Source organism: Xiphophorus hellerii, chromosome 13 (genome assembly GCF_003331165.1).
Source record: "Xiphophorus hellerii strain 12219 chromosome 13, Xiphophorus_hellerii-4.1, whole genome shotgun sequence".
Taxonomy (NCBI): domain Eukaryota; kingdom Metazoa; phylum Chordata; class Actinopteri; order Cyprinodontiformes; family Poeciliidae; genus Xiphophorus; species Xiphophorus hellerii.
In genome coordinates this window covers 26046715-26064189 of record NC_045684.1, presented here as the reverse complement: position 1 = coordinate 26064189, position 17475 = coordinate 26046715, and the positions used below count along the sequence as shown (strand labels likewise).

Genomic DNA, 17475 nt, shown 5'->3' with positions numbered 1-17475 from the left:
TTTGTTTAAATTATTTGCCAAGTCACTGGTTAGGACAGTGTGACCTGAAACAGGCAAATTTAGCACTTTTGTGAGCCTTCCTGAACATGTTTGTGAAACAGGATGTAGAAAAGGAAGCAACTAATCAACGAGGAAGCAGAGGTATCTGCTTACTTTGCATAACAGAGATAATCTTTTCCACTTTAAGAAACTAATGTGTATATTCCAATCTTTCTGGGAACACATCTTAAAAAAATAAATAAATAAAAAATAAAAAAACCTTAGATTTTACTGAACTGCCCTTTGTTGTGTATGCTTGCTATAGAAGCCCAAGACAGAAGCCAGTCTAACATGTCCAGTAAAGACACACTGCTCTGAATTAAAGCCTTATTCATACATTGAATAACTTCACTTGTAGCTGCTGTAACAAAAACAACTTCCCCACATGGGATTAATAGAGCATTTATCTGTCTGCCTGCTGTCTCCCTTTATTCTCCACACCCATTAGGAGGTAATTAGGTGCCAGGTGTCCTCAATCCTGGGGCAGGCTTCATCCTGCTACACTTGTAATGTGTTTGTATAAAAGATCAGTGATTTTCTTGGCTACTGCATCTTTCATTCAATGCTGATGTTTCTGAGTCATGGGGTAACAAAAGGGAAAATGCAACTGAACTGTATAAAACAGGAAAGGGATATAAAAAGACATCCAAGGAACTGAGAATACCAACCAGCAGTGTTCAAACTCTAATTAAGAAGTGAACAGTTGCTAGGATCATTGTTCAAGAGGAAAAGAAAACCCCACAAATAACTTCAGCTGAAATAGAGATTCACTGAAAAAAGTGGTGTAGCCATTTTAAGATGCATACTAAAGAGGCACTTGAAAAAAATCGGTTGAATGTCCAAGTTGCCAGAAGAAAGTCATTGCTATGCAAATGCAACAAAGTATCCTTTTTACAATATGCAAAAACAGCACAGAGAAAAGCCTCAAAATTTCTGGAGCAAAGTTACTTTGAGTGATGAGAACAAATTAAACTGTTTGACCACAACCATAAACATTACAATTGCAAAGGAGTCAACAGTGAAAAGTGCACCTACTGTGAAGCATGGTGGTGGACCACTGATAGCTTGGGAATGTGAGAGCTACTGAGGCACAGGAAATACGATCAAAAATTATAGTAGCATGTCATTAGAAAATACTGGAAGAAAATTTGCACTCTTGAACCCAGAAGCTGCACATTGGATGTACATGAAGTTCCAACACATTTATGTGTAGGAATGACAATGATCCAAAACACAAGGCCAAGTTGACTTGTAACCGGGTACAAAAGAACAAAGTGAAGGTTCTGGAGAGGCCATCTCAGTCTTCTGGCCTGAACATCATTGAGCCACTCTGGGGAGAGCTCAACATTGCAGTATAATCTAATCCATTCTGCTCTGCCTTCTCAAATCTCCAGCCCATAGTGGCAGATGGCTGATTATACTAAGCCAGATTCTGGTTCTGGTTCTGCTGGAGGTTTCTTCATAGGCATAACTTTCTGAAGGACTGGTGTGGACATGCCCTCACCTGTTTCAGCCTGACAGAGACAGTCCCCACCAATATTTAGTACACCTTTCTACCTTAATATGCCTGCATCTATTTGTGGACACTGTGTTCAAACATTAACAGCCAGTGAACAACCACTTTTTAAAATTCCTTTGTAAAATGTAAATGGCAAGTCCACTGAGTGATCTATATTAGTGACTTATTGTGTGCAGCAGTGCGCCACATGCACTATTGCTCTGGGAATATCGGCGACCTGGAAAATGGCACAAGCAAAGAATCTGAAAAAGGGACACAATGTTTTACTATTAACTGTCAACGCTGACAACAAGGTAAGGTCCAAGAGATCCACATTTCACAGCTCAGGAAAAAGTTTTAACTTAAAAAAATGTATAAAGAAAGTGGGGAGTAGGCTAACTACTCCTCAGTGGCTTAACTACTTTGACAACCTTAATATCTACCTGTGTCACAGTTTGGTGTGTTTCGGTTCAGTTAAGACAAAAATAAGGCGACCCATACATTTACTTTCTGACATTTTATCATTAGAGCAGGTGTTTATTAGATAATCAACCACCGCTAGTGTTCAGGCTATCACTTATTAGTGATTACAAAATAAACATTAAGTCTGAAAATTCAAAAAACATAAAACTGTAAAGGAGTGAATTTTTTGAGTGTATGTTTATGTACTTTAGGTGTGGGAAATGTTTTTGTGTTTTTTAATGTTAATTTCTGATACACTTGAACGTAATCTCTGCTCGGTAGGCACCTGGATCTGTTGTTTGTCGGTTGCCATGGCAACGGGTCTGCGTGTGACATTAAGCTGACATGCACTAAGAGAAAAAAAAAGAGAAAACAACTGGTTTTGTAAACTTTTGACAAGGGTCACTTGGGTAGTTTCTGTTATTAATATGATTTAAAAAAGGTAAATACAGCAAACACAGTTGGATAATAAATGGCTCCATCCAACCAACCACTAGCCACGAGTTACCAAACTGATAAAAAAAGAGAAATCTGGAGAAATCACTACTCAATCTAAAACCTCCCATTCATCGGCAAAATTATTGAAAAAGCTGTTTTAAAAGTTAAGTAACTCCCTGCTAGTTTTGCTCTGACTGCATGAAAGTAAGCTTCTGCTTATCTGCATTTATGTGGAATAAATCAGTCTGATCTTTTGTTTTTTTCACCGTGACAACATATGAATATGACAAAAACAGAACATTAAGTTCAGTAATATTAATTAGATGAGACTTCTTCAGTAAGTACACAAATATCAAAATATTTGATTTAATTTATTCTGTAATAAAGTTATAAACAGTTCCGGCAGTGGTTTTTCACATCACCGTACAGAAATGGTATTCTAATAACCCAAAGTTAATTACAGTACAGTGATAATAATCTCCAGTTTGCTGCAGGACAAACATAACATTTGTTGGATTTACATGGAACCTAAAACAGCAAAAACCAGAGTTTAGATGTCATTGTTAAAATTCATCCCATTCCGGGGCCTCAGGATGTACATCATCAGGATGATCTGATCCAGCTTGGTTCAGTCTCATGTGCAGTTTTAAAAAAATTATTCAGGACATTAACTTAAAAACTTATTTCCAGCACCTCATTTCATTTATTCATCCAGTGACACACTCCTGATCTAATATGGTATTTCATTTCAACAAATAATTCCTCATGATCCATCTCAGTGGTTTGAAATAGATTATCACTGCACCAAGAACATCCTTTCACTTGCTGCTGGTCGAGTGAAATACATTTGAAAAAAAAAAATCCTTGTAATTTTTATGGCATAAGTATCTATTCCAGTAGTTCTCAACACTACTGCTTAGGTTACCGCATTAGTGTCCTTTGTGTTTTTTAAGTTTGCCAGCTCCAACACAAACGTATCAAAACAAGCTTGTCATCAGATCTTAAAGAAGTCTCCATCACCAACTAAAGTCATGCTTGTTGAAGCAGGAAAACATTTGATAAATGTTTGGGAGTTTGTGCTAAGAATCAGGGCTGATTCTCTGGCAGAACTCCTGGTCCTGGATCTTCCTGCTTCAACCTACCTGATTTGAATGAAGGTGTTATTATCTGTCTCCTGTAGAAACTGGTAACAGGCTGAGACAATGTCCATTTGAAAAATAGGTCTTCAGATTTGGAACTACTCACTAGCTCAATATATGAATGTGTAGGCCTGAAATAGGATCAGATACTTTATATTACAGTGTTGTTTTCATACTGGAATCTGAGCAAATTAACACAATTTTGGTCAGACATATTCATCAAAGGCTATGCCTTTGTGTTTTCAATAGTTACATTTTAAAGTACTGCTTGCCTCGTGTGCAGAATTCCAGAAGAGTGCAATATAGGCCTGTTGAGTATTTTTAGTCCCAATTTACTGCTGCTAGATGTGATTAGTGTTACTGCTTCTTTAACACATTCCTTTATGTCTGGATATAAGTAGTGTAAACTAGTGGACTTCAAAAGGAAAAATAGCTTTGCTCAACACTGAATTTTTTTATAACCTAAAACCTTGCTGAGTTACTCCATTTGATTTTAAATTAAAAAATTTTACAATTATAGTTAGTGTCAAGGACTCCCGAAGTAACAGAGTCTGAATTGGATCATTCTGTCAAGAGAAAAAATGAGGAAAATAGAAGTCATTTCAGATATTTTCCTTTTCCAAATGCTGACCTTTGAGTTTACCTCTCGTGTCTCTTCCCACATCAAGAATTATTTGCGCTGACTTCTTCCTTCTACCTTCTACCTGCAACTACTGCAAATAATATTGGTAAGTCTTGCTGAAGTTCCCATTTAGAACTGAACACAAAAACAAACAGGGTCCAAAAAGCAAGGCACATTGCCAGTAAGAGTTTTTAAACCAGTTTAGTTTTTTTCCCCTAAAGGTTTTCCCTTATTGAAAAGGATCACCACTACCTTATTTAATTGATGAGCAGTCCCATTTGTGTTGCCCTCAATGTGTCAAATATTCTTTGGTCTCAGAGAGCATTAGTCTTTAATAAAATTTACTGTACACTTTGGGCGACTCTCAGCTCCAGCTGACGTCATACTGCGTCCAGCCCTCTGGTGGGGCCAAGAAGACCCTTCGGCCACGGTGTAAGAAGCTGACTACTCCTCTGTAACCTGTGCGAGGAACTCCAGATTTTAAGTCATCCATCACCCCCAAATTTCGAGCAAAGACTTTAAAACTATCTCTGCTGGAGTACTGCACCCTGTACGGTCCAGGTCCTTTTAAATTACCCCCGTGCTGAAGATCTTCAATCTTCACCAAGGTGGCGCTATAAACCTCTTGAACAAAGATTTCATCGTACTTCTCCTTTAGCAAAAAAGACAAATCCTGTTTGGTGAAAGGCACAAACTCAGTGTTTAGCCTAATATAGCGCAGGTATTGGTCAAAGAATTGACCTAAACTGACCCCTTTCCTGCCAAAGGTAATAGTCCGGGAGATTTCCGGTCTTATACAGGAGCGGTTTTTGCGCTGTTCAGGTTGACGCATCCAGTCATCCCAGAAGGCTGAAGGCCATTTTGGTTCTAGTTCATCCCACAACTCCTTCAGCAGCATCCAGCCCAGACCAGGAAAGAAGTCTGTTCTGTAAAGGAGCTCAGTTTTGGAAGGATCAACCAAAGCGTCTCTGCCATTATCATTCCAAGCAGAAACACACCATAGGGTGGGGTCAGAGCGTAAAATGGGATACAGGGCCTGGAAATATTCAAAAAAGTCTGGTGCCACCTGAATAGAAGAAGAGGTACACATTAGCTTTCTCAGTTTAGGAATGCAGTACAAACAGATAAATACAACCAGCAAAGGATTCTGTTTAACCTCAATAATTCTAAAGCAACACCAGTTCTTCTTTTACAATCAGTTAAATTCTGAGACTTTCTTCAATGATCATAATTACTATGGCATTAACTTTATATTTGTATTAGTTAGGTACACTTCAACTATGTGGGTTATTTTCAGTAACTCCCAAATAATCAATACAGGCATTGCTTGGGCTTCAATTCGGTCAGTAACATTAAAGTTGTACAGAAGTAGCTTGGAGTATTTTTTCCAACAGTGCCTGTGCAGCATGTGCAAGTTGCAGAGTTGAATCATTCAAACATAACGTCTACTGTACCACACCTGTAGGTTATGAGAAAATATGTCAAAATGCTCACCTCTAAGTCATCCTCCACTATGACCACTGTAGACTGGGAAAAGGTGTTGAACACTTGGTTGAGTGCCCATCGATAATGTCTGGCGATTTTGTAGTAGCCCTGGAACTTCCTGTGTTCTGGCCTGACCTTGATGTCAGCAAGGTCTGGCTGTTTTATATGCGTCACTTGATCTCCATATGAACCAATCACACGAGCTGTGTCTGCATGGCCGCAGTCTTGACTAACAATGATTGGATATAATTCTGTGGAAGGACGGTACGATATGAGTCGGTCAAGGCTCCGCTTCACTGTGACTCTGTCACAAGCAATAACCAGGATGGGAATAATGAATTTTGGGCTGGGAATGGGAGTTGTCACTTTAATGTTTCTGATTTTCTCACTAGGCTCTTCCAAAGGTAAGCTTGGTGCTACCTCATGAACAGGCCTCTGTGTATTAGTTTGGTCCGCAGCATCCACACTGTTTCTGAGAGGTCTTAGAGTTTTCTGAGGTTGCTGTTGGTCTCCTGCTTCTTTGATATTAGAACCAGTTTCCCTTTTCCCAAGATCCTTCTGCCGAGCCCACACTTCTCTGTGAATTTCAATCTGCTTCAGTAGCTTTTTCTGGGTATCAAGATGAACTTCAACTTCTTCTGCCAGTCGAATCATCTCTTCTGCAAGGTTGATTTGGCCCATTTTACCCCTTCCAGCACCCCACTCCTCTTTTCCCCCCGGTTCGACTCCTCCACCATCTCCAAGACGGCCAATGGGAGGTCGACCCCAAAGATAAAGCAGAAGCAACGCATTCCAGGCAACAAACAGGAAAGCACCACATAATATGAAAGAACTTTTCTTGCGAACCATGGCCTACAAACCAGACAAAACGGATGATGTTGATAGGGAATCTGATAACAGAATAGAAGTTCAACAACCCAAGGTTACAATACTACACAAACAGGGATAATATTTCTGCTCACATGGTTTTCATTTCATTCTTTTTTATTATTTGTCAGGAGTGTATCAGGAGGACAGAAGGCCAAATTAAAACAAACTTGCATGATGTTTCTCTGGAGTTTCTGCAATCCATGAAATCCTGACGAGCTCATTGAATGAGAGGAAAAATGACTTGGCTTTCAGAAAAAGGGAAAGTGGGTTCACTTAGGTTGAAGAAATGTCAAAAAGTAGAGGTTATCTGCTCCCCATCATCCTGAAAAACAGAACAGGAAGAGGACAGTTCATATCACATTTTAATATTTGACAACAACAGATCACAAAAAACAATAACCGGTTCTAAATTGTGTCCTTTTGTTTTTATGATCCGATTAGTAACTATGATGTTTTTGAATGTAAAAACTTAACATTTTGTCATCAATTACTGCATGCCTCAGGGGAAGGTTACACCTTGCAGGAAGTGGGAGTTCTCAGAGAATCCACACATGCATGGGAAGAACATGCAAACTCGAAGCACAAAGAGTCCTGGCCAGTTGAAACGCTGGACCAAATGTTCTAATGGTTGAACATCTAATGATTTGTTCTCCAGATTCCCACACAGTGGGAGCCAAACTCGTGTCTTGCAAATAATATCAGCTAGTCATTCAACTGTACAAATCAGAATACTTAATATGGATATCTTTCTTTTAATGATTAGGCATTAGTGGCATTCATTCACCAGTAATTTCAAAAGATAAAGGACAAGGATAGAGTAAATGAAGCAATTTGCCTGTGGTTGAGAATATTCAATTCATGTGCAACCACAGGTGCATGAGGATGCACAGGAGGAACTGGTGCATCCTCATGCACCAGTTCCTCCTGCAGCAAAAATGTTCCAGAACATGATGCTGCCACTGCCTCCACTCAAAAAAAAGACATTCTCGCATTTAAATAATAAAATAAGAAAGAAAATACAAGAGATTGCTTTTATTCCCCATCAGACACTACAATAAAAAAATACCAGAACTGATCATCTGTTGTACCTCTTCAGGATTTTATTGTCCAAATTAATGATGATTAATTGTCTGCCTTGACCAATGCAGATGAGTCAGTTCCTCCTGATTAATACAGATTCATCACAGAATCCCTATTTCATTTACTCAGCAACAGCTGATGTCTGCTTTCTCGTTAGCCCACTGGAGCCATCCTTTCTTTTTTCAAGGTGGTTTTCCTTCTTTAGTTGATCAAACATTGTTGCTCCTGTTTCCACTCTTCTGGCTTTCGCTTCTTGTTGCACATTTTTGACATGACATGATAGCACACTTGATTTACTTGGAAGTCACCTTTAACATTCTTCCCATTTTGTTTGTATGTACCCAAGTTTTACAACCAGCTGATGGGGAAAAATACTAACTAATACCACAAAAAATTTTCCTTTTTGAAAGTAGTTTTACAATTCTATTATTTCAACAAAGAGCTCTCTGCTATATGCTATTAACAGCTGTGAAATTTGAAGTTTTTTTCCCCCAAGCTAGAAAGTTGAGCTGTTAAATAACAGTTTATAAGAACAGATTCTATGCAACGTGGAACACTGACCAGTAGATCAATAAATCAAGCCCCAGTAAATTATCACTGAAAATATTTGGCTAAAATAACAACTTTAGGACATGGCACATTAGGCTTTCCAACTTTACATAACATCCAAGACATACAAACCAAAGGGTTTTTTATGTGATAATGCTGACGAGCAATGGCACAAATCTTTTTTAAAATAAATTTTTCCTTTTGTAGCACAATTCCAGCAAAAAGACTCAAAACAAAGCATGTAGAACAGTCCTGACTCAAATCTGCTTTTACCTAAAATGATTTAAGTCAGTGGAAGAACAAGTTAGACTGACTACCACAGAAAGCCTCTCAGCATTAGAAACACCTAAACCTATTACTGTTGACAAATATAGGACAGCAATAATCTTGTACAGAAGGACGTTCGACAAGAATAATCACTGCAATCAGAATATGACAACTGAAGTGTCTTGCTTCTGTGATAGGACCAATTAAATTATCTGTGAACCATCAGCCAACAATATCATTGTCACTTCTTCACAACCACAATTTATTTTCTGTAGATAAATTTAACAATTCAGAGTTTGGTCTGTTAAACATGACGATTTCCCCAAAATTCACATCAATTACATGATTAACCAGTCCTTTTTTTAGATTTTCGTTGTAACAGAAATTATCCGGACATCCAAAGAGAAGCTTATGCTTAAACACTCTGGTAGGAGTTGCTCTTTTCTACTTTTTCACGGAGAAACAATCGAGTAAATAATTTCTATCTAATGTAACAAAAGCGTCTATAAAAACTGACGGACCAGAGAGTAGATTTTTCCTACATCTTTCCATACATTACAGTTGACTTCATGTTGCTTAGACCCATCTACATCTAATTTATTAACACGAATTGCCAAACTTGAATCGTTGGGTAAAAATCAGTCTAAAACCACATGTAACAAAGAACAACTTTGTTTAGCAACAGAGCATCTGAGCAATTTGAAGGCAAAAACACGTCAAAACCTCTTAAGGTGAGGTGAAGTTTACGGCTACGAAATAATAGCTAGCATACCTGAAGTCTGTAGGACAGCTCTCTCCTGATGCTAATAAAGTTTCGCACAAAACAGAAGACAACAGTGAACGGGGTAGGATCATTACTCCTCACTCAAACTGTACCAGCTGACACTGTTGTCTCCAGTCCGCTCCTCCCTCCTTCAGACAACAACGTGGACCTGACCGGTTGGATCCCACAGCTGAGTTCCAGCTAGTCGCTCACTAACAGCCCTGGGTGATTAGTACTGACGGCCGACGTTGCTCACTTTGTTTGCTCCACTTATGTACCTTTACTCTGAGCAGCCCATCCGCTTGCTATGTTAGCCTCAAATATAGAACTGGGACTATCACATGGTTCAGTCAAACACATTGACTGCAGCGCTCTTTTCAGCAGGTATGTCAGGATCGTCAAACCTCACCTGCTGTTAGCTTGATAAGTAGCAGTGAACAGAGAGGCAGAATTTTCTTCCATTCCAAACCTGTTCAAGCTGAAGACATGAATGCAGCAAACTCATCCCACTTACATCTGGCTTGTTGTTAGAGAGGATTCTGGAGCTCGACCTAAGGCTCATTCAGCTGAAGGACCAAGAGGCTAGCTGTTTAGCTAGCTATCAATGAGTCGAGCCGCCCCTTCCCAACGTCTGCCTTCAAATCACAGCACATATCTTTACGTTGTCACGGAAGCTTTCAGGTCACTCGCACCTTCACAGCCCAACACCATTATTGCCCGAGGTTCCTGGTTCCTCGTCCCAGAACTGTTGCTACTACAGTGTCTGCCCAGGGACTGACGCTCCACTGCTACTGTGTTTTAAATCCAAAAGGACGCAATGCAACAATTTAGATATATTTAAAAAATGTTTCCCGTTCTCTCTTGCACCGGTTCCTTTGCTTTTCTATCCTAATGCTCTTTCACAGGCGCCTGTCGCTGGTGTATGGTGACAGCATCTTTCAGTTCTTCCTAGCCGAAACTACACTTCCGGATTGATGACTGGTTAGTACCGAATTCACCCGAGTAGTCCCGAATGGATGAATCCTTAAAAAAAAGAAGGAAAAAAAGGCCAAAACAAACAACAAAAACTCACAAAATTAAACACCAACATAACACATCCTAGAACTCGAACATTCTCGAGTTGAAAAACTTTATCAACAGTGGAATTGATTGTGAACAAAAATTATCAATGGAAATCCTAAATTATTACACCATGGAAATCTGGATTCATACTCAATATGAAAGTGGAAAATAACATGATTCAACGTTACTGAATAGTCTTCGAGACAAGTCTAAATGAGGCTCAGTAGTGTTTGTGACCTCTATGTGTCTGTATAACCTCCCGACAATACCTGGGCATGCTCCTGATGAGACGGCAGATGTTCTGACTGATTTCTTCCCAGACCTGGATTAGGTCTGGCCAGACCTAATCCAGGTCTTCCCAGGAGACCTGGAGGCCCCTCTGGACACAGAGAGTCCTCTGTGTCCAGAGGGGCCTCCACAGAGGTCTTGGACAGTCTGTGGTGTAACGTGGCGTTGGTGGATGGACTGAAACATGATGTCCCAGATGTGCTCAATTGGATTCAGGTCTGGGGAACGGGAAGGTCAGTCCATAACATCAATGCCCTCATCTTACAGGAACTGCTGACACACTTCAGCTACATGAGACCTAGCACTGTCATGCATAAGAAGGAACCCAGGGCCCATTGCATCAGCATATGGTCTCACAATGGGTCTGAGGATGTCACCTGGTACCTTTTGGCAGTCAGGGCACCTCTGGCTAGCACACAGAGAGCTGTGCAGCTATCCAAAGAAATGCCTCCCCATACCATGACTAACCCACCACCAAACCGGTCATGCTGGAGGATGCTGCAGGTAACATAATGTTCTCCACGGTGTCTGCACTGTCACATGTGCTCAGTGTGAACCTGCTTTCATCTGTGAAGAGCAGGGTGCCAATGGCGAATCTGCCAATTTTGTTGCTCCCTAACAAATGTCATTTGTCTTGCATGGTGTTGGGCTGTAAACACAGGCCCTATATGTGGACGTCAGGGCCCCATACCACCCTCACGGAGTCTGTTTCTGACAGTTTGAGTACAAACATGCACATCATTTTGTAGGGCCCTGGCAGTGGACCTCCTGTTCCTCGTTGCACAAAGGACAAGGTAGCGGTCCTGCTGCTGGAAGCCCTCCTATGGAATCTCTCCACGTCTCTTGGTGTATTGGCCTGTCTCCTGGCACCTAATCCATGCTCTGGACACTGTGTTGAGAGATGCAGCAAATCTTCTCACCACCACTTGCATAGAGGTCCATCTTGGATTAGTTGTACTACTTGAGCAACTTCAGTGGGCTGTAAAAAACACCTCATGATGCCTTGATGCCAAAATGAAAATGTGACTAAAAGTTCAACAAGAAAGGATGAGAACAGAGAAATGATCTTTGGTCACCACTTGCAAAATCACTCTTTTATAAAAGTTGTCTTGCTAACTGACTCATTTCCACTTGTGTGTTCCATTTGCACAGCAGCGAGTTAAATTGATTCAAAAAAAGTGTCACTACCTATCTGGTGACATTGATTCCACATAGGTGTGACTGATTTGGAGTTGCATTGTTTTGTTTAGGTCTTCCCTCATAAAATTGTTTGTTTTTAAATCAAAATCCAACTGTGTTTATGATTCTCTGCAGCTGATCATCTCATCAGCATGCTTCTTTAACATCTTTGACTTAAGCACTTAGTAAGTTGATGCATCATCATGAAATCTAACTAACCTAGCAGAAGGATCAGTGCTGTTTTTTCTGGAGTTTTATTTTATATGTACACATTAACATATGATTTCAATGTAACTGACTAAAATATTTTATACAAAAACTAGTAAAAGCATAAGTTCAGGTTTTGTAAACTTCAAAAAGTGCAAAGCACAGACAAATTTGACTTCTCCACAGTGATGTGAGAAAAAGTAATTAATTACTTTCCATCTCTGCATAAAGGCCATGTTCAGGCTCATCCACTTGCTGCAATAGACAGTGAAGAATCTAATTGCAATGAAGAATGACAAACTTTTACTATACCATCTAGAATGGATTGGATATTTATATTTATTTACAACTTATAGTAAGTTCCTTAGCATGAGAGCTGTTTTTTTTTTTTTTACACAGTATCACATTATAATTGTACAAACCCATAATTTTCTTGCTGTATTTTGCAGTGCTGAAATGCAAGATGCTTTAGACATCTTTGACTCAAGCAGCAGTATCAATAAATAGACAAGCTCTGATGTCTCCAAGGTTCCAGTATGGCCTTCAGCTGTAGTTATCCCATCGACTGTTTCTCCTGTAGAACTTTTATCTGATCTTCAATGGTCTTTAATTCCTGCTTCAAAACTGAAACCTGAACAGACAAGGTGATAGAATATACATAAAATTAACTATTATCACAATCACAACTCAAGTACAGACATGTCCACATGATAGAAAACAAATTATTTTAATGTCTAGGGTTTTAGATGTCAAGAAATTGACAAAAAATTAGGTGTTCGCAAAAAAATGTGTGGTGCAAAGTTTTACCCACAACTTGGGATGTATAAAAATGAACATGACATGACAGTAAATGTTCAGAAACTACCTTCTTCTTGAAAATGTGTGGTGGCCATGCAAAAGTTTTCTGTGGGCAATAAACTACGAAGCACCGGAACTCACCTAAGTACACTGAACGCTGAGTCCATTCACTGTTACTTAACATCAGTATCATCAAAACCAATGTTTTTTAAAATAATTTTAATCTTTTACTATTGAAACTTAGAAGATTAAACAGCCATATTTATCCTAATACAAGTAACACACACATACACACAAATATATAAATAAATAATAAAATGTTTGAAAAATCTCACTCAAATGTAAATGGTAATTTTTTTGTCACAAAAATGACCATTTAAAAAAAACACAACAACAAAAAACTGTTTTTTTATTTTACATGTAAACATAAGTTCAGTTTTGTTTTTGTCCAGCTGGAGAAAGTCATGGCACATCTACACATTTATCTGTTCTTAGCATCTCTTTGGAGCATGGATGTGTTCAGAGTCACCTAGTGATATTGTAATAAAGAGCTGTGTATCATCTGCACAGTTATGGTAGCTAATCTTATCTCCTGTTGAACCTGAGCTAATGGGAGCATATAGATTTTGAATAAGCGAGGTCCTAAAATTGAACCTTGGGAGACCTACCATGTGACTTCTGTCCGCTTTGATGAGAAGTTTCCTATTGAAACAAAGGAATCCCTCTTCTTTATGTAAGACTCAAACCAACTGAGTACTGGACAGGAGAGTCCTACCCTACTCTCCAGGAGTTTCAGTAATATGTCATGGTCAACAGTGTCAAAAGCTGCACTGACGTCCAACCGACCAACCGAACCAGCACTGTGGTTCTTCCACAGACCACATTCAATAAATATCTTATTGGTTAAGATATTTATTGGTTAATATCTTAACCAATAAATGCACAACAGTTTAATTCTAACATCTTACATTTTATTTGTCAAATTTTCCTGTTCTGTAGAATTAGGCAAATCTTATTAAGACAGGAAGTAAGGAAAATAACCCAATTTAGATGAAGTGGATTTTTTTTTGTCCAGTTCTCACCTTACTTTCCATCCGTTGCCTGATATGTGCCGGAGTCTTGGTTTGATTGTTGGAAGACTGAAGTTTGCAAAGACTTTCTTCCATCTTCGGAAGAAGCTTATCTTTCCGCTGAGAGAGATGCAGGATCTGTTGCTCAATGTCAACTCCATTCTAAAAAAAACAAAAGGAAAAAAAAAACAATCAATCAGACTATCTCTGTTAGACATATGGTAATAGAGAGGGGTGAGCATATATCATATTGTGATCAATTTTTTATCATGATACAAATTTTGATTTATCAATGTCACAATAAATTCTAGGCTACACAGTGGCGCAGTTGTTAGCCCTGTTGCCATGCAGCAAGAAGATCCTGCCTTCTGTGCAGGTGTGGGTTCTTTCCAGGTACTCCAGCTTCCTTCCACAGTCCAAAAACATGATTGTCAGGTTCATTGATCTCTCTAAATTCTCTTTACGTGTGGGTGTGTAAATAGAATAGAATAGAATTCAACTTTATTGTCATTGCACTGTCACAAGTACAAGCAACAAGATGTAGTTTGCATCCATCCAGAAGTGCTCTACGAGATATAAATATTTATTTACAGATGTACAAGACTATGTATGTATGGACTATAAGGGGTTATAGCAAAGAGATATAGATATTGTGTATAAATATAAATATGGGAGCTATATGCACAGATTATACAGATTATACAGAATATACAAGAATGTTAGGGAATGGATTATATATGTATATAATATAATACAAGATAAATAATGGCAGATAAAATTTACAGGTTGTATGTGTGTGTGTGAAGAAAACAGTCCGTGATGTGTGTGTGTGAGGATAGTCCATGTGTTATTGTTGTATGAGAGGATAGGGGAGTACAGTCCTTATAGTTTATGTTTTATGTCAGGAGGCGTTCAAAAGCGTGACAGCTGTGGGAAAGAAGCTGTTCCGGTGCCTGGTGGTTCTGATCCGTAGGCCTCTGTAACGCCTCCCAGAGGGCAGGAGGGAAAAGAGTGTGTGTGCTGGGTGAGTGAAGTCTTTTGTGATTTTCCCGGCCCTTTTCAAACACCGCTTCCTGTAGATGTCCTTGATGGCAGAGAGCAGTGCCCCGGCGATATACTGGGCAGTTTTCACCACCCTCTGCAGCGCCTGCCGGTCGGAGACAGAGCAGTTCCCGTACCAAGCTGTAATACAGTTGGTGAGGATGCTCTCAATGGTGCAGGGGTAGAAGTTCGTGAGGATCTCTGAGGACAGGTGGTTCTTCCTCAGGGTCCTCATGAAGAAGAGGCACGTCAGCGCCTCTTCTTCAGGACAACCAATGCATGATTGGTTGTCCTGAAATGGACTGTTGACCTGTTCAGGGTGACCCCGCCTCTCGCCCGTTGACCGTTAGAGATAGGCACTATCCTTTGCAACCCCATTAGCGATAAGGGTGTAAGATAATGGATGGATGAATGTACAATAAAGTCCACCTAGAAAATTTCCTAAGAAATTTAAAAGGGGCCCGCTAAAGTGTGCCTGTCTGTTGGAACCCAGAATTCTGATCTGACACGAATCAGGGGTACAGATGCTGAAAATTAGCAACAATGCTAAGATTAACCAAAATGTAGTCATTGTAAAGACACTGTTGCAGTAATCAATCTGACGAAAGATAAACACATGGATGAGTTTCTCTAGATCTTGCTGAGACATTAGTTCTCTAGTCCTGGAGATGTTCTTCAGATGATAGAAGGCCGACTTTGGAACTGTCTTTATGTGGCTATGAATATTCAGGTCAGAGTTCTTCACTAAACTACACTCAGGCTTGATTGCTGGTTGTTAGTTGTAATAACTGAAGTTGTGCATTGATTCTAGATTGTTCCTCTGTAGATCCAAGGATAATAACTTCAGTTTTGCTTTTGTTCAGCTGGAGAAAGTTATGGCACATCCACACATGTATCTGTACTAAGCATTTATTCAGTGATTGATTGGGTTTGGAGTCACCTGCTGACATCGTAATGTAGATCTAATGTAATGTATGCATCATTTGCATAGTTATGGTAGCTAATCCTATCTCCTGTTTAACCTTAGCAAGTGGGAGCATATATTAAATATTTATTTAATATTTTTAATATTAAATAAGAGAGGTCCTAAGATAGAACCTTTGGCACCCCACATTTGACTTCTGTCTGCTTTGATGAGAAGTTTCCTATTGAAACAAAAAAATCTCTGTTCTTTATGTAAGATTCAAACTCTAATATGTCGTGGTCAACAGTGTCAAAATCTGCACTGAGGTCCAACAGAACCAGCACTGTGGTCCTACAACAGTCTGTGTTTATATGGATGTCATTGAACACTTTGACAAGGGCAGCCTCAGTACTGTGGTGAGTGTGAAAGTCAGACTGAAAGACATCAAAGTGGTTGGTTACTGTTAGGGAGGTAACTTTTAAAACATTTTTCAATAATTTTGCTGATGAATGGGAGGTTGGAGATTGACCTGTAATTTTGAAGTAGTGATTTGTCCAGTTGGTTCTTTTTTATCAGTGGTTTCTAAAGCCTGGGGGAGAGCACCTGGTGAGAGGGAGTAGTTTACTAATTTAATCCAATCATTTGCAATGACAGCGAGGACTTTCATAAGAAAAGGAACTTGAGCTTAATTGATCTATAATTTCTTCTAGGCTTTTATGGTCAAGTAGTTGAAATCGAGCCATTTTTTCTGCCTTTTTTTTTTTTTTATGTTCTCTGCAAAGAAGTTGGCAAATTTATTGCAAGCCTTGCTTGACTGCAGGTCAGGTAGTTTAGTCGGGAAAATTTGTGAGCCTGTAAATGTTGCGAACATTAATGAAGCTCAAGCATCATTAATGTTTTTGTTTATGATTTCTGCAAACGTTACCCTTGCATGTTTTAGTGTTGAGTGATAGCTATGCAGTCTTTCTCTATAGATTCCATAATGTATAATTCCATAGATTATTATAGATTCTTCGCCCTATAGCGAAGTTGTCTCGCAGATCTGTTTACACATTTCTCCACGCAGACTTTTTTCTACCAGACACAAACCTTCCCTTTAATGGGAGCACTGGAATCAATGATATCTGAAATTAGAATCTATCTATCTATCTATCTATCTATCTATCTATCTATCTATCTATCTATCTATCTATCTATCTATCTATCTATCTATCTATCTATCTATCTATCTATCTATCTATCTATAAACTCATCTTCTCCCTCTATGTAGGAGGTAGAGTAGATTTGATTAAATATTTCTGCTGTGTTGTCTATGAAAGAACGTTTTGTTATAGTCGCTGTTTTGCCAAATGAGTCAATGGACATTGTAGTTTCCAAGATAATAGCAAAATGATCCGACAGGGCGACATCAGTTCCAGAGACAATGGAAATATTTACACTCTTACTGATAATCAGGTCCAGTGTGTGTCCTAGAGTGTGTGTTGCTTGTTTCACATACAGAACAAAATTATCAAGACTATCACACAGCTTTTTTGCCCCTCTGTCTTCAGGCTTGTTAACCTGGATGTTAAAATACCGACAATTATTAAACAATTCTAATCAATGCAGCTGAGCAATAGAAATTAAAGTCAGTAAAGAAGTTTTACACATATATTGGAGTTTTGTACAGAGTTAATGTCAGAGTTTGTTTATGGCCTTTTACTTTAACTCCCAG

The 17475-nt window shown here is 39.1% G+C and overlaps 3 protein-coding genes across 10 annotated transcripts in view; all 3 read right to left on the bottom strand.

Annotated features, from left to right (window-relative positions):
• gtf2h4 (general transcription factor IIH, polypeptide 4) overlaps positions 1-15171 on the bottom strand; it is a 33334-nt gene extending 18163 nt beyond the window's left edge. The window contains exons 1-2 of the mRNA XM_032581761.1: positions 15161-15171; positions 4946-4951 (exon numbers count right to left, since the gene is read on the bottom strand). The gene's annotated coding sequence lies outside the window, so the exon portion shown is untranslated. The remainder of the gene's footprint in view (positions 1-4945; positions 4952-15160) is intronic.
• Positions 2790-10188, bottom strand: mgat1b (alpha-1,3-mannosyl-glycoprotein 2-beta-N-acetylglucosaminyltransferase b). 4 transcript variants are annotated; one of them, XM_032581755.1, is made up of 3 exons: positions 9727-10188; positions 5693-6875; positions 2790-5264 (listed from the first exon to the last, which is right to left on the bottom strand). In XM_032581755.1, exons 2-3 carry the CDS (start codon positions 6530-6532, stop codon positions 4563-4565), a joined length of 1542 nt encoding a protein of 513 aa, XP_032437646.1. In that variant the 5' UTR covers positions 6533-6875; positions 9727-10188; the 3' UTR covers positions 2790-4562. The 4 variants fall into 4 exon arrangements, with proteins under 4 accessions (XP_032437646.1, XP_032437648.1, XP_032437649.1 ...); XM_032581757.1 differs by having other exon boundaries at positions 9905-10188; XM_032581758.1 differs by having other exon boundaries at positions 9622-9731.
• The window catches only part of vars2 (valyl-tRNA synthetase 2, mitochondrial), a 33178-nt gene continuing 27967 nt past the window's right edge, over positions 12265-17475 (bottom strand). For all 5 annotated transcript variants that reach the window (XM_032581730.1, XM_032581733.1, XM_032581732.1 and 2 more), the window contains 2 exons: positions 13829-13978; positions 12265-12579 (listed from right to left, as the gene is read on the bottom strand). In XM_032581730.1, the coding sequence (XP_032437621.1) occupies positions 12502-12579; positions 13829-13978 (228 nt within the window). In that variant the 3' untranslated portion in view covers positions 12265-12501. The remainder of the gene's footprint in view (positions 12580-13828; positions 13979-17475) is intronic.